At 30.8% G+C, this 17338-nt stretch overlaps 3 protein-coding genes across 3 annotated transcripts; all 3 read left to right on the top strand.

Moving 5' to 3' along the window:
* The first annotated feature begins 653 nt into the window (after nucleotides 1–653).
* Nucleotides 654–4706, top strand: LOC114327345 (uncharacterized). Its single transcript, XM_028275933.2, has one exon. The coding sequence runs from the start codon at nucleotides 735–737 to the stop codon at nucleotides 2466–2468; it is 1734 nt and encodes a 577-aa protein (XP_028131734.2). The 5' UTR covers nucleotides 654–734; the 3' UTR covers nucleotides 2469–4706.
* Nucleotides 4707–4709: 3 nt separating this feature from the next.
* LOC126879136 (uncharacterized) lies at nucleotides 4710–6731 on the top strand. The gene has a single exon (XM_050642107.1). It carries the CDS (start codon nucleotides 4803–4805, stop codon nucleotides 6498–6500), a length of 1698 nt encoding a protein of 565 aa, XP_050498064.1. The 5' UTR covers nucleotides 4710–4802; the 3' UTR covers nucleotides 6501–6731.
* A 4427-nt stretch (nucleotides 6732–11158) lies between these two features.
* On the top strand, nucleotides 11159–13343 carry LOC114327346 (uncharacterized). The gene has a single exon (XM_028275934.2). It carries the CDS (start codon nucleotides 11636–11638, stop codon nucleotides 13331–13333), a length of 1698 nt encoding a protein of 565 aa, XP_028131735.2. The 5' UTR covers nucleotides 11159–11635; the 3' UTR covers nucleotides 13334–13343.
* The last annotated feature ends 3995 nt before the right edge of the window (nucleotides 13344–17338 follow it).

Genomic DNA, 17338 nt, shown 5'->3' on the forward strand with positions numbered 1-17338 from the left:
CAAAGAAAAAATGATTTCTGAACGATAATAATTGTTGGCAAAAATTTTAAATACGCATTTTCTGAAAAAAAATATATAATAAATATACTTACAATCATAAAATGCATAAAAAAATAAATAAATAAAAACTTGCATCGGGATTCGAACCCGCGAATTTGGGGACGCTTTGATTCGTAATCGAAGCCTAGACTCACTCATCCAGTTACTCATTATTTGTCATGCGGAAAAATAGGTCAACTGAACGTTTTACTGTTTGACAGTTATTCTGAATGTAAATCAAATTATGTAGTTTGATTTTTGTGGAAGAAAATATTAAAATATAACAAAACAGTAAGAAAACAATATATTAGATGAAGATTGGTAGAACTTTTGTTGGTAATCAAATTAAGCATGTAAATCAAAGCATTACATACCTACTAGATAAATAAATCTACGCCAAAAAATCATAATTTAAAAATAAAAATCGGACCTAATTTGTAAGATTGTTTTGCCTTCGCATTGCAACTGAATTAAAAATAAAATTTTTATTTTATTTTTATGATTCGGTTTAACTATATTTACTATTGACTGGACTATGACAACTTATGTAATGGTTGCAATCATTATTTCACTTGTCTATAATGCAGACGAGTAGTTTTATCACACCATTTTTGTAAGTGTCGCTAAAAGTCTGATATTATTTTATCAAATGAATTTTATCAATTCAGTTACAGGTTAGCAACGAAAAGATAAAAATGGATTTTGCCTCTGTGCGAGTGCTATTGAATATTTTACCGCAACAAATCTTTAAAAATAATATCATTGAAACTAAAACCAATACAAAATCATCTGATATCGAGCTGTTATGTAACTATATAAAATTCATTAATAACGATATTGATCTTGTGAAAGTGCATGATTTGTTAGAAAAACTACAAAGAGAAGAAAGCGTTAGAGAAAATAGTAAAGTAAGAAATGTAATCTTTAAATCGCTAAAAGTTATTTTTCTAAATACAAATGGCGCAGAAAGATTGTTTAGTTTTGACCAGTTTGTTTGCTGCTGCTATAATTCTATTACTGAATCACTTTTAGAACACAAACATCTCCAGCTTCTGATGACCTTACCAGAGTTTAAAGATGTTATTCGAAGCTACATTCCCATGGCAAAATTACAAGTTGTGTTAGATCAAATTTCCTCTAAAATGTCAGCCCTTAATCAAGAACTAGTCCAAGAATTGGTAGAATACCTGCAAATACCACAAATCTTAAGAGAAGATGTATACGAAATCATTCAGAAACGAATGAAACACAAAAATTACAAACTTTTGGCATACCGTTTAGATGATATTAATGTTAAAGATGGTACTCTCAGTGATTATTTGAAACTTATAATATCAATAGAAGAAGAAAAACAAATTAATAATATCAAGTGTTTTGTTAAGTTGTTTCCCTCAAAATTGTCATATTTCCAAGAAATGTTAACCCCAGCAGGTTTTAAGAAAGAGATCCTGTTCTACAACACGTTTGTTCCAATAGTAGAACAGTTGGGTATGGCCGATATGGATTTCTTACCAAGATTTTATCTCGTAAAAAACGACATGATTGTTTTAAATGACCTTTCCGTACAAGGATATTCATCTACAGAAGAAACATTTTTCGATTACGAACACTTATCTCTGGTTATAAGGCAGTTGGCGAAGTTGCATTCCATGTCATTTCTCATAGAACATAGATTAAGTAAAGTCCTAGGAGAAAATATTTATATCGATGAATGCTTTCCAGATCTGACCAAAGAATATCATATTCTTCCAAATGAATTAAACGATACTCATGTACAATATGCAGTGGCTGATTTGGAAGCATATTCTTATCTAGCCAAACATATATCTATTGGGGAGTTTCAGAAAAGGGCCAAACTCAAGTTAAATGAAGTATATTCTACGGTTAAAAAGTCTGACAGCTTTAGAAATGTTATTTGTCATGGCGACATATGGAAGACTAACATTTTCTTTAAATGGTACTCAAATAAACAGCTTCAACGCTCGGTTATTCTAGATTACCAGTTACTCAAATACTGCCCTCAAGCCATCGACATCCTTATGGTAACTTACATCAATGCCACCAAACAAACAAGAGACCAGTATATGGGTCTCCTTCTGGAACAATACCATAGTGAACTAGAATCAACTTTGGGACAATTTGGTATTGATATTGAACAAATTTCTCCGTTTAAGGATCTCAAAAAGAGTGTAGAGGAACTGAAAGTGTTTGGTATCTTCATGGGGATATTGCATAACAAATTTACGGGACTACCAAAAGATAAACTAGGGAACATACTAAAAGATCCAGCGAAAAATAAGCAATTCTGGACTGATATTAATTACAGAATTGAAACTCTGAATTCGATGTGGGACGAGGTGCATGAAGAATGGAAAAAAAAGTGCGAGGAAAATGTAATAGAATTGTATGAATTGTGTATGTCGATGTAAAGTATGTAAAAATAATTTTTTATTAGTTTAATACTGTTAGTATAATATATAGGGGAGTGCAATTAGAACGAAAATATGCATTGTTTCGGAAAAATTCAAACAAGCTTATATTTTTATAAAACTTTATTTGTTAGTTTATATATATGTTAAAGTATAAAAGTTCTACTCGCAGATTTGGCCGCTAATTGTTTATTAATTGTTTAAACAATAACAATTGTTTTGTATGAATAAATTTAAAAATATCGTTAAATTCATCATTTTACTTTGATCAAATATGTTTCAATCTTGTCTTTCATTATGCTGAATCCGAATATGGCATTGTAATTTGAAAATTCTTATACATAAGCTCTTATAAAGTGTGTCTGCGTAGCTAGGAACCACATGGAAAACTTTTTTATTATCAATCTTCCGAAAAAAAGTTATTCTTCATAAAATGCTCTGGATAGTCAAAAATCTAAAACTCAACCATCGGATATCAAATTTTTTCAATTTTATACGAGTTATGTCAAAAATATGAATTTCGTTAAAGAGTAAAGTACCTTTATATTCCAGAATATCAAAAAATGCTATTATTAAAAGTTGTTTGAAATTAGAAACTATGTCTAAATATACAATTACATCATTGTAATCGAAAAATTTTTTAAAATTTTTTCTCAAATTACGGATACTCGTCATCATTTTATTACAATTATGATAACTATTTTATTATCACTTTTACGAAAAAAGTTATTCTTCATAAAATGCTCTACCTGGTCTAAAATCTAAGATACAACCATCAGATATCAAATTTTTTAAATTTTATACGAGGTATGTAAAAAATATTAATTTTTCTTAAGAGTTGAGTGCTTTTAATACTCACAATATTTTAATTAGAAGGATATAATTGAACACTTAAACAAATTTTTTAATTCCAAACAACTTTTCTTAATAACAATTTTCGATATTGTGAAATGTAAAGGTATTTTACTCTTGAGTGAAATTCATATTTTTTGACATACCTCGTATAACATTAATTAAATTTGATATTTGATGATTGCATCTTAGATTATATACGAAGCAGAGTATTTTATAAAGAATAACTTTTTTTCGTAAAACTGATTATAAAAAAGTTATCAATAGGTTCCAACTTACGCAGACATACTGGATAAGAGCTAAAAAAATTTTTTTTGCTGAACATTTATTATTGTTGAAGCTTATTATTAAATATATTTCAGGTAGGTTTTAAAGAAAAAAGTGTTGATCACTTTGTATAAACATTTTTTTAGCTGGTAATTTTCGGTTTTTGTATTACATTTTTGTTATCTTTCTTAATTTTTTTAAAAAGAAATAGTTTATTTCATCTCTAAAGTAAAATAATTTAGTGCATTTTAAAGATTACATCCTAGGCTTTAAAAAAGCACTTATAAAACTGTAATATATCTGTTCGAACTTGAGTAATACCGTCTTAAAATGGTGGAAATTCTATAAAACTACGAAGATTTCAAAAATTACATTTTTGAGACGTCATATCATTTGAATTAAATTTTTGAGATTTTTTTTGAACGAAACGTCATTTAGTAAGATGCTTGAAAGGTAAGTTTTCCAAAATTGAGAGTTTTATAAGAAAAATTGTATTAGTTACACATTTTTAAATCATTTTTAAACAAAATTCATGTAAGGCTCATTTTCCGCCCACACCGTACGTATGCCCATATATTTTATTTCTTTCCATTATAACCATAAGATAGCATAGTTATTCTGCTTTCATGTTCAATATGTAAAATTTTATTTGATCCATTAGTTAAAGAATTACATTAAAATAACTCAACCGTGCACTTCGCCGTACGCTAGTTTACAGTGCGCTAATGTTTTGAGAAAGGTGACTTTAGCGTTATAAATAAAAATTTTTAGAAGATACAAATTTAATTTTAGAAAATTCTTTATATAAGGTTTTTTTGTAAAATTTTCTGAATTTCTCAATGGCAGCTTTTTTCTAAAATTGTTATTTTCGGAGTTAATTAAAAAAACATCTAATTTCGTAGTTCATTTGTTTAATAAAAAATGAAGCACCCAATTGTCGAGTAGAACAAGTTCTGTCTTGTTTGATTTTTTCCGAAGTGAAAATCTATATGCACTCCCCTAATACGTTCTTTTTTAATTTATGAAAATCAATGTTGTTTTCTTTTTTCAATTTTCACCCTGTATCTATAGGTATTTAACACTGACCTTTAAAATATATCATAACACAAATAATCACAATTATTTTTTTCTTATCTAATTGCCTGGCTATCTAATTCTATAACACATAATTGCCTGGCTTAATGTTAGCAATTTAAAATTAAAAACAAATCCGAAATGGTTGACTGTGTTAAAGTGCTGCTCAAAATTTTGCCCGAACTACTTGGTAGTTCTGAACAAAATTGCGTGGACAGAAAGAATATTAACTTAAAATGCATCGACGTACTGTTTAAAAATGCCCATAATAAAGTAGATGCAATGAAAATTAAAGATTTTCAGAAGAAGGCCGAGGCAGAAATACGTGGTGGGTTTCAATGTCTGGCGTTCAAATCTCTCAAAATAATTTTATTGAATACCAATGAAGAAGAAAGACTCCTTCACTACCATGACTTAATAAAACTTTTCTACAACAGCCTAATTCAGAAAGTACTAGAATTGCATAAGTTGGACAGCCTGATAACGTTCCAAGAATACGAACACCTGGTAAGAAATCTACTACCTTTGGTTACGTTGGAAATACTTCTTGAACAGTACCCCACTAAAAACCAAATCCTTTTCGAAGAACTGGTGGAGTACTTAGATATGCCAATTGTTCTTAGAGAAGACATTTACGAAGTGTTACAGAAGAAACTTGGTCATAGCAATTTCAAGCTTATACGGTATCACTTGGAAGCAGTATCCAATAAAGGACTTTTGTCTGACTGTGCCAGCCTCAACGTTTTAATAATAGAAGAAAACGAAAAGAAAACTTGTAAGTTTTTCATTAAATTTTTGCCAACTCAAGAAACAATTGTTCAGAAATTTATAACTGCCCTGGCTTTCAAAAAAGAAGTTTTATTCTATGGAAAATTTGTGCCTCTATTAAAAGAACTTGGTGAGACAAATTTAGAGTTTATTCCAGAAAGTTACTTGATTAGAGATGATTTGATTGTATTAAGTGACATTACTGAGCTAGGGTATTCCCATTCCGGTCAAGATTTCCTTGATTATGATCATTTATCTTTAATAATAAAATATTTTGCCCGAATCCATTCATTCTCTATCATTTTTGAAGAAAATTTGAGTAAGAAATTAGGGGAGGAAGTTTCACTGGACTCATATTTTCCAGATCTAGTTGAAGAGTCTCAATTTGCACGAAATTTCTTGATTGACTGTCAGTTTGAGCACATGGTATTGTTTCTAGAGAAGTTTCCAAATGTAGCTAAAGATTTTCCATTGGAGGATTTTGTGGTTAGAGCTAGAAAGAAGTATTACGAAATCTATAATGTCGTCAAAAAGTCGTTGAAGCACAAGAATGTTCTGAGTCATGGTGATGTGTGGCAGCCAAACTTTTTCTATAAGTGCGATTCAAAGCGCAAACCATGCAGTGGTATAGTTTTTGATTTTCAACTATTGAGGTATGCACCCCCAGCTTTGGATATACTTATGCTGCTTCATGTTAATGCTACAAAACAAACTAGAGACAATTACATGTCTCAACTTCTTCTAGACTACCATAACGAACTAAAATCAACTTTAATCAGATTTAATATAGATCTAAAGAATACTTTCAGCTTCAATGATCTACAGGCTTCTGTGCAGGACCTTCGGATGTACGGAAATTTTATCGGAACTCTCTATGGATACTTTATGGCATTGCCGAAGGAAAAGTTTGGACCAGCTTTTGTAAATCCTGAAACAAACGAAAAGTTTTGGACAAATCCTAAATTCAGAACAGATTTGTGTTATTCCTTTTGGGACGATTTATCAGAAGTTTGGAAGAAAGAGTGGTTGAACAATATGGAAGAACTGTATGAGTTATGTAAAAATAATTAAACATTTTTTGAAATCGTATATAAATAAATATTTTTTTTGTGTTGTAGATATGAATATTCATGTAAAAATGAATAAAAATTTTTGAAGCTATTTTTTATAAATGAATATTTTTTTTGTGTTATGATAATTTTTTTACCAAAATTGTCAGTTATATAATAATTGGTGTTAAGTACAATTATTATTAAATTTGACTTACGTTTCGGCATGTTTTCAGAAAATAAAATATTTTTTTCCGCAAATCGCCAGGAAATTTTGACATTCCTGTCAAAATTTCTTGAAGAAAAAGTCAGGACTTCCTTACTGTAAGGAAATGTCATTTCCTTACTGTAAGGAAATGATATTTCCGTACAGTTGTTAGTGTTAAATTTATAAGCGTCAAGTTTGACAATTCAACCTCAATACGTTTCCATAGTAACCCAAGTAATTTTATTAGGAATTTCAAAGCACCATTTATTTGGGAATAAAATTATCGCGTTTTTTTTAAATCAATCAATATCTGTCGAATTTTAAACGATTTGCGGAAAAATAGTATGTTTACCTCGTAGGAAAAGCCACATTCCTGGACTCTGTGTTGCTAAGTCTCGGCTTGCGCCTCGACTTGCAATCTTCACAGTCGTCCAGGAATGTTAAGCTTTTCCTACCCGGTAAACAATGTACTATTAAATAAACTGTTTTCTGTACTTCATCAATGTTTTTACATTATTGGCCTGGTTATTTTATATCAATAATTGCATTGCGTCTCTTTCTTTTGATTTTTGACTTCTGATTTTCTTAATATTTGGTGAAGGCTGTAACACGATACGGCTAACTTGCCAGATAATCTCTATACTCAATTGTTTTTATTATTGAATATATTTTATTCTGTTCTTAACTTCTTCTGTTGGTTCCTGTACGTCAATATCGTCTTCTCCTATTGTCTGCCATTCTTCTTCCCCTGGGTTTTCGTTTAGTAATTCACAGAAATATTCTCTCCATCTCTCTTTCATTTTTTCTTCGTCGCCTAATAAGTTTCCTGCATTTTCCTTTATACAGTGCTAGTCAAAAGTCCGTACCCCCCCTCTTATCTTTTGAACGGTTTTACCTATAATAGTGAAATTTGGATGGAGGAAATTAACTGACGTAAGCTTCTTAACTAGTTATGACAGGTGACGTAATAGTGACAGATGACGTTACAGAGCCACTGTGACCGATAATTTTAAATGGGACCTTATGGCAAGTGATACCTCGTTTGAAAGGTATTCAAAATACCTACTCAGCCATACTAATTTTTTTGTGTTTTAGTTGATTTTGATTTTGGTGAATAAATTAAATAAATATAATATTGTAGCTTCGCATTTAATTAATAAAAATTCAAATGTACGCCTATGGTTTTTTTGTCAAAAAAGTTGACGTTTTTCGATTCTCTAGTAGTTTTTACGTCAACGCCAACCTTTTTGACAAGTAATCATAGGCGGAATTTTGAATTTTGAATTAATTAAATGAAACTACAATTTTATATTTATTTCATTAATTCGTCAAAATTAGCTTAAACTTAAACAATATTAGTATGACTGAATAGGTATTTTCAATACCTTTCAAACGAGGTGTCACTTGCCATAAGGTCCCATTTAAAATTATCTGTCACAGTGGCGCTGTAAAGTCATCTGTCACTATTACGTCACCTGTCATGACTAGTTAAGAAGCTTACGTCCGTTTATTTCCTATCTCCAAATTTCACTATTATAGGTATAACCGTTCAAAAGATACGACGGGGGGTACGGACTTTTGACTAGCACTGTATATACATTGTTATTATATCTTTTTCCCATTTCTTAATTTCTCTGTAAAAGCTTCTAATTTCTTTTATTTTATAGTAGGCTTCTATTTTTTTACTCATTGTTCATTACTTTCTCTTTTTTTTTAACTGTTTATCTTTTTCACTTTTGCTCGCTGCTCCTTATATGCTACTTTTGCATCAGGTTGCTGTACTTATAATGCTAACATTTTTAGTTTATTTTTTTTCTGTCTCTGCCAGACATTCCTCATCCCATCATATTTCGTTTTTCTGGGGTTTTTTATATGGTAATGTTTGCTCGGTAGCTTCCTTTATTATGTCCTCCAATTGTTTCCATTGGTCATTTATACCCTCTACCTTATCCTGTTCTATTTCTTGGCATATTCGTTGCAATTCTTTCTCATGACTTTGTTGCACTTTTGATTCCATCAGGTTTCCTACATCAAATCTTTTAATTATATTTTATTTCTTTTTATTTTTTCCCTTGTCTCTTTCTTTTATCTTGGCATCTATTCTGACTAGAAAGTGATTCGAGTTATATTTATTAGGCATATCACAATTGAGGTCATTAGAATACAGGGAGTGTGAGTGCCAAATTTTGAGAAAACTTTGTTCAAAGTTCTAGACAAATTTAAAAAATCTAGGTAGGTACTACTTAGCATGTTTTGAACGAGATGTCATTTTTAATCATGTTATTGTTAGTTTACGTAGAGAGTTTGAAGCCACTATGTTTTCTACGTATTTAGGAGTTTATTTTTGTATTCAACCCAATTTCCTAAAAGTTGTCACTTACACCCCTAGACCCCTTGTGTTCTAGGGGCCTCAATTATTCTTTCTAAACATGTTTCATTAATTTTTTACCATTTTAGACATTTTCTTTGATTTATATGAGTTTAAAATCGATTACAAAATTATTTCATGACATAGTAATTGAAACAACAAAATAGTTTATAATTTTATATTGTGTCCTAGAAATAATAAAAACGTGGTATTATAAATAGTTATTTTCCTAACTAGTGCGGAAAGTGATACATTCACGCACGAGACTGCCGTTGACCCGAACGACGCGATAGCGGAGTTCGGGCAAGCAGTCGAGTGCGGGGAAGACACTTTCCGCATGAGTTAGGAACAATATTTTTTCTAGGGCCGTACGTTTGGAAAAAAGCCACAAAAAATAAAGTTATATCAAATTTTATTTAGAAGTGAAAATACACAAATTAATTCTTTGACAAGGTTGTCAAAACCAAACTTTCAATATAATGGGTTACCGCGACGACGATATTGGTTTCCACGACGACGATTCAAAACCATTGTAATTGTCTACTGATCTGACTTTTAAATATTATGTCAAAATAATTTTATTTCATCGAATTATCAGTAGTAATTACACAAGAGCTCTAAAATTCTATATTAATTTTAGAGATCGAGTGCAATTTGTTGCGATTACATATTTCATAAATAAAACTGTTTAAAACTAAAATTTTATTGTAATTTATTTATGTAAGTACAAATTAATACTGTTAAACACACAGTTGATATAAAATATTTTACGGTTGAAAGTCATCACTTTTATAACTTTTAAAACATTAATTGTCATTAATGTCACTGAATGTATTTTTTCGTAGCAACGAAGGGCATCTGACGTAATATACTTGACGACGGATATTATCAAAAATTATCAAAGGTAATACCACGAGTCCTCTAAATTTTATCGATAATTTTTTTTGTTTTCACGAAAACTTCTTTATTTGGTAAAATTACGAAAACAAACCGAATGATAAAATCACGAGTCCGAAGGACGAAGTTTAAGTATGAAAACGAAAAAATTTATCAAGCAAAATTTAGAGGACGAGTGGTATTTGAAAAGATTATTTTGTGAACCAATATGTATTATTAGTAAATACGGGCATCTGTGAAATATTTTTAAGACAACTAGGATCAATGTCTTAAGTCGGTTATAGATAAATTATTTTATATTTTTAAATTTAGGGTACCTTAAGTTTTATCAGGGAAGAGACTGTTTTATCAAGGAAGAGGCTGTTTTATCAGTATTACACTCAATGATTGGCTAGAACGACGCGTGGTGATTGGCTGAAAAAGCAAAAACATCAGAATTTGACAGGTGAAAAAAATAATCACCTTAATTTGCATTTCTGTAGCTTTCTATTGGTCAGAATCTCCTATGAATGAAATAATCGCGCTAATTTCATTAAAACATGAACACAATAAGATAAATTTGAAATAAATTATTAAATAATATCTAAATACATATTAGTTTATTGCATGTATTATAATATATATTATAATGCCATAATATAAGGTATTTTACTTTCCCGCACACCGTGCGGGAAAATTTACTTTCACGCACGCCGTGTGGGAAAGTGCAACTTTTGGAAACGAAATGCGTGCGTGAAAGTGGCTCTTTTAGCACGGCCGTAGAAAAAAGTTTTTGTAGATATTGTCCTGTAATTGAGAATGAATCAATTATAATTGATGATATATAAGACGTTTGTAGAAAAAATATTGTATGATATACGTGTTAAAATTACATTTTTAAGGCACTCATGTGAATTGCAGAATTCGCTTCGCTCATTCTGCAAACCTTCACATGCGTGCCTTAAAATTGTATTTTTAACTCTTATCATAAATAACTATTATGAATAATAGTTTTTGTTTTTTATCAATATTTTTTTTCAATTTTCACCTACTAGGTATCTAAGTGTATGTAATTAACACATACCTTGAAAGAATGTCCCATTATTTTCTCGTTATCTAATTCCATATTAAATAACCTGACTAAATGTTAGTACTTAATTATCAGTAGTAATAACCCAAGGACATTGATAATTGTTCGAAAAAATTTTATAACAGATTTCGAAAGCTTGTTGCTTGGAAACAGACCGACGCCGTAGGCGGAGGTCTGTTGCCTGTAAGCAACAAGCTTGAGAAAGTTGTTAAAAAATTTTTGAGCATTTATCAATGTTCGAGGGTTATTCGGATAGAAAATTTTTTGCTGGTTATGAAAAAAAAAATACAGAGCAGAAACAATTTATTTAAATGTGCAATTAACAAAGGAACAATTAGAAAAATTTAATGAAGATAATTAATAATTTCATTAATATTCTCATCAGTATTACAACCAAATCGTGACATTTTGAAATATTGAATATTTGAAATGTCAAAATCGAAATGAAACGAAATGTAGGTATCCATAGCTACATGCTTGAGTGAAAACAGCCCATGGATCTGTTTTCGGTATAATGTTGGTTTTATTGGTTGTATTCAATCAGATGACCACAAATTAATTGATTTCATTGGATTTCTAATTGAGCAAAAAAATTTCAGTTAAACAAAATCCGAAATGGGTGATTGTGTTAAAGTGCTGCTCAAAGTTTTGCCCCAACAACTTGGTAGTTCTGAACAAAATGGTGCGTATAGAAAGAATATTAACTTGAAATGCATCGACGAACTTTTTAAAAATGTCCATAGTAAAGTAGATGTAGTGAAAATTAAAGATTTGCAGAAGAAAGCTGAGGCCGAAATCCGTGGTGAAGTTCAATGTCTGGCGTTCAAGTCTCTAAAAGTAATTTTATTAAATACCAATGAAGAAGAAAGACTCATTCACTACAATGATTTAACTAAACTTTTCTACAACAGCCTAACTCAAAAATTGATAGAAGTGCATAAGATGGACAGCCTGCTAACGTTCCAAGAATTTGAACACCTGGTAAGAAAACTATTACCTTTGGTTAAGTTGGAAGTACTCCTAGAACAGTACCCCAATACAAACAACATCCTTTTCGAAGAACTGGTGGAGTACTTAGATATGCCAAATATTCTTAGAGAAGACATTTATGAAGTTTTACAGAAGAAATTTGGTCATAGCAATTTTAAGCTGATACGCTATCACTTGGCAGCAGTATCCAATAAAGGACTTTTGACTGATTGTGCCAGCCTCAACGTTTCAATAATAGAAGAAAACGAAGAAAAAACTTGTAAGTTTTTCATCAAATTTTTGCCATCACAAGAAACTATTCTTCAGAAATTTATGAGTGCACTGGCTTTCAAAAAAGAAGTTTTATTCTATGGAAAATTTGTGCCTATACTAAAAGAACTCGGTGAGACAAAATTAGAGTTTATTCCAGAAAGCTACTTGATTAGAGATGATTTGATGGTATTAGGTGATATTGTTGAGTTAGGATATTCCCATTCCGGCCAAGATTTCCTTGATTATGATCATTTATCTTTAATAATAAAATATTTTGCTCGAATTCATTCATTCTCTATTATTTTTGAAGAAATCTTGGGTAAGAAATTAGGGGAGAGAGTTTTGTTAGATACATATATTCCAGATTTAATAGAAGAGTCTCAAATACTACCAAATTCCCTCAACAACTATCATATTGAGCACATGCTATTGTTTCTAGATAAGTTCCCAAATGTAGCTAAAGATTTTCCATTGGAAGATTTTGTCGTTAGAGCTAGAAAGAAGTATTACGATGTCTATAATGTCGTCAAAAAGTCGTTGAAGCATAAGAATGTTTTGAGTCATGGTGATGTATCGCAGCCAAACTTTTTCTATAAGTTTGATTCAAAGCACAAACCATGCAGTGCTGTAGTTTTTGATTTTCAACTGCTGAGATATGTACCCCCAGCTTTGGATATACTTATGTTGCTCCATGTTAATGCTACAAAACAAACGAGAGACAATTGCATGTCCCAACTTCTTCTAGACTACCACAACGAACTGAACTCAACTTTAATCAGATTTAATATAGATCTAGAGAATATTTTCAGCTTCAATGATCTACAGGCTTCTGTGCAGGACCTTCGGATGTACGGAAATTTTATCGGAACTCTCTATGGATATTTTATGGCATTGCCGAAGGAAAAATTTGGACCAGCTTTCGTAAATCCTGAAACAAACGATAAGTTTTGGACAAATCCTAAATTCAGAACCGATTTATGTTATTCATTTTGGGACGATTTATCAGAAGTTTGGAAGAAAGAGTGGTTGAACAATATAGAAGAACTGTATGAGTTATGTAAAAATAATTAAACATTTTTTGAAATCGTATATAAATAAATATTTTTTTTGTGTTGTACCCTATTCCACGAATATACGACTGTGCTGGATTATTTCGACAACGAATATTTTATTCTGCAAAATATGAAGAACGAAAATAAATTGCAAATTACATGGCTGTTTATTGGAATAATTATTATTAGAGCCATTAAGGGCCGGTTGTTCGAATGCTAATCAAAAATGATCATAATCAAATATTTAATTACTGTCACAACTGTCAATGTCATCTTTGATTGGGTTGCTGAAAACATAATTATTGATTACAATTATGAAATTAGTTAATCAATTATGTTAATAATTTTTATGTTAATTGATTAACTAATATCATAATTATAATCAATTATGTTTTCAGCAACCCAAACAAAGTTGACATTGACAGTTGGTGACAGTAATTAAATATTTGATAGTGATCATTGTTGATTAGCGTTCGAACAACCGGCCCTTAATTTCGTACTTCTTATGTTGCACACTGAAATATTCGTTGACGCGATAATCCAAAACAGTCGTATGTTGGTGGAATGAACCATATTATTTCTTTAACCAGTTTTTTCTGTTATGTAATAGTAGAAGTTAGGTACAATATTATTGAATTGGATTTATGTTTCGGCTTTTTTTCTGAAAAAAAAAAAATCAATCAATCAAATTAATTTAATAATTTGGTAAGATGTCACAAAAATAGCTTCTAAGGTCCGGGCCAGTTTTCGAACGCTAATCAAAAATGGAATCAACTGATCATTATCAAATATTTAATTACTGTCACCAACTGGCAATGTCAACTTTGTTTGGATTGCTGAAAACATAATTGATTACAATTATGAAATTAATTGATTAGTTAATCAATTATGTTAATAATTGTTATGTTAATTAATAATTAATTAATCAATCAGTGATTGGCGATCAACTGATTGGCGTACGAACAACGGATTTTGTTATTTGATAGTTGTTCAGGAGACTTGATTATAATCAACTTCTTGATTAGCGTTCGAACAACCGGCCCTTTTAATATTTCATATTGGAAGATAACTGTGCCAATTTTGGTTCCATACCAGTGATTGTGATAAATTTTTAGATATAGCTTTCTATTTTATCACGATTACTTTATCAATGTGTTTATATTATTGTTATTTACAATATTAATATCAACTGGTTATTTTATGTCAATTGCATGGCATTTCTTACTTTTGATTTTTGGCTTCTGATTTTCTCAGTGTTTGGTGAAGGCAGTAGGTAACATGGGATGGCTAACTGGCAAGATAATCTATATACTAATTTCTTGTTCTTCTTCTTCTTTTTCTTCATTTTTTCTTCTTCTTCTTCTTCTTCTTCTTATTCTTAATCCTCTCCTTCTTCTTCTTCTTCTTCTTCTTCTTCTTTATAACCAATTCTGATTGTTCATTGGCGGATTGATACCTCTATCGAAGGTTGTCACTCGATAATTTGCGCTGTCGTCCGATACTTCTTCTGCCGATTAGTAATAATTTAAACTCTTGCTATTTTGACTGCACTCTCCCATTCTCCTTTTGTGGTTATTTCATTATTTTTTTTTTCTATTAGGTGTACATTCGTTCATATACTGTACGTTACATTTTCGTCTAATATTGGGTTTAGTTTTAGTTGTTCTAATGTCGGGTCTGTTTCTGATACATATGTCATTATTGATCTTACACTGGCTTTCTAAATTATTGACCTAATATCAGTGTTAATATGTCAGCTTCGCCATATAGTGTAATTAAGGCATCCTGCCTGTCCATTTGCTTTTGGGGCTTGATCTCTCACTTCTTTGTCCAGTCTCCCTATATGAAGAGTGTAGTTGTTTTCATTATTGTGTATTTCTTATTCTGCTTTTGACCTTTACTTATTTCAATCCCCATCTTTTTTCATTCTCTCTAGTTATGCTTATTTTCCAACTGTAGTTTTGTCTTCTTCTCCTTCTCTGTTTCTTGTGTCGCTATATTATTTTGGTTTCTCAAAGTGTATCGGATCCATTTCCATTTTATATTCTTGATTATACATATGTAGTAGATTTGTTGACTTGTTTTGTTCGTTTTCATCCGTCTATGACAAAGGCGGGGCTGACAAAGTTACGTCTGGCAAAGTTACGTCTGACAAAGTTACAGGGGCGGCCCGTCGGGGTAGGCAAGGTAGGCGCCGCCTACCCTCTTCAAATGTAGTACAATAATATAAATTATTAATATAAATTACTTATTTCAAAATTGTAATTTATAAATTTTGACACAATATTTATAATAAAATAGCAAAAATTATCCAAATTATTTTTAAAAATATCCAAAAAATTTTCTCCGTAGTTATAATTATTGTACGCTCCTTGTAGTATCAGTAGTACTGTATAGATTCTATATTCTCCTTGGTCAGGCACTCGGGAACGTAGCCTGAAATAGAACGACGCCAACATCGAATTGACGTGCGATCTCTCTCTGTTTACGCGAGGTAGCGACCCGTATTCTACGATTTTGAACGGGCGGATAGGCACAGAGTCTTATAGCCGGACAGTATTTGGCCGGACCTACAAAATTTTATCAGTTGCTTCTCTTGTGTCTTGTGAAACTGTTTTAAAATAATTGTTTTTTGATTTTGGCTGTTATTAGTAGGTTAAGTATTGAATAAAACTAGGTAGGACAATTTAAATTTGTTTATGAAAACTGAATAATGTGTTATTAGATTATATAGATAATTAAAAATTTAAAGCGAGGTTAATTGTTAACTTACCAATTTATTCGAATAGTAAATTATTATTTGACACATAAATAAAATAAGTAATATTTGACGTTGTTGAAACGTAGGTGTGTTAGTTTTATTGGTGGAAAAACTTTAGTCATCGAATATGAATATTTTAAACGATGTAATATGCAGTTTGAGCGAGACGCCTTTTTCAAGGCGCCAAAATCAAGAAAGATTAGTAATTATTTCAATGGGCCGGCCTTTACAAAATTTAACAATTTTATCCACAGATAAGACAAAAGACAATCAACCATTTTCGAGATCGTTTAAAACAATATGGTATGAAAATCATAAATGGCTAAGCGGAAGTTATTTTAAAAATTCACTTTTCTGTTGGCCTTGTCTGTTGCTCTCAAATTTGAAGCAAAATGTTAGGGTGAGTCAGGGATATTCAGATTTGAAAAATTTATCAGCTAGTGTAAAAAAACATGAATCTTCGAAAGAACATTTAAACAATTGCTTAGATTTAAAACGGTTAGAAAAAAATAAACAAACTACTGACAGTGCTTTCGCTGGACATATTTCTCTATCTAATAAGATATATAATGAAGAAGTTGAAAAAGATTGAAGAAGTTGAAGAAATTGATGTTACAATTCTTTTAGCAAAACAAGAACTTACATTTCGCGGTCGTGATGAGAGCCATAATTCTTCAAACATGGGTAATTTTAAAGAAATTTTTAATTTAGTAGTTAAACGCGATCAGGAAATCCAGGATCATGTTAAAAAATAGAAGGGGTGTTCACGGGTTTGTCAAAAACAATACAAAATGATTTAATAGATTGTCTTGCCGATTACGTAAAAAATGAAATTTCAACAGAAATTAATGAAAGTCAATTTTTTTCTATACTAGCTGACGATACTACTGATATAACCGAAAAATCACAGTGTACTTTAACAATCCGTTTTGTTAGCAAAGTTGGTCAGGTAACAGAAAGATTTTTAGGGTTTTTTGATGTTAGCGATAATAGATCTGCAGACGCTCTATATAGTTTAATTTCAAACGTGCTTGAGCCATATGATTACAAAAATAAATTAATTGCTCAATTTTACGATGGTGCAAGTGTAATGGCTGGCTCTTTAAACGGATTACAATCAAAAATTAAAGTAGATGCTCCAAAAGCAATTTTTACACATTGTTGCGCTCATAGATTACATTTAGTATTGCAAGACGGCTCAAAATGTATTACAAACTGTAGGATATTTTTTGTCGCCTACCCGAAGTATATGTGTAGCCTACC

Source organism: Diabrotica virgifera, chromosome 1 (genome assembly GCF_917563875.1).
Source record: "Diabrotica virgifera virgifera chromosome 1, PGI_DIABVI_V3a".
Taxonomy (NCBI): domain Eukaryota; kingdom Metazoa; phylum Arthropoda; class Insecta; order Coleoptera; family Chrysomelidae; genus Diabrotica; species Diabrotica virgifera.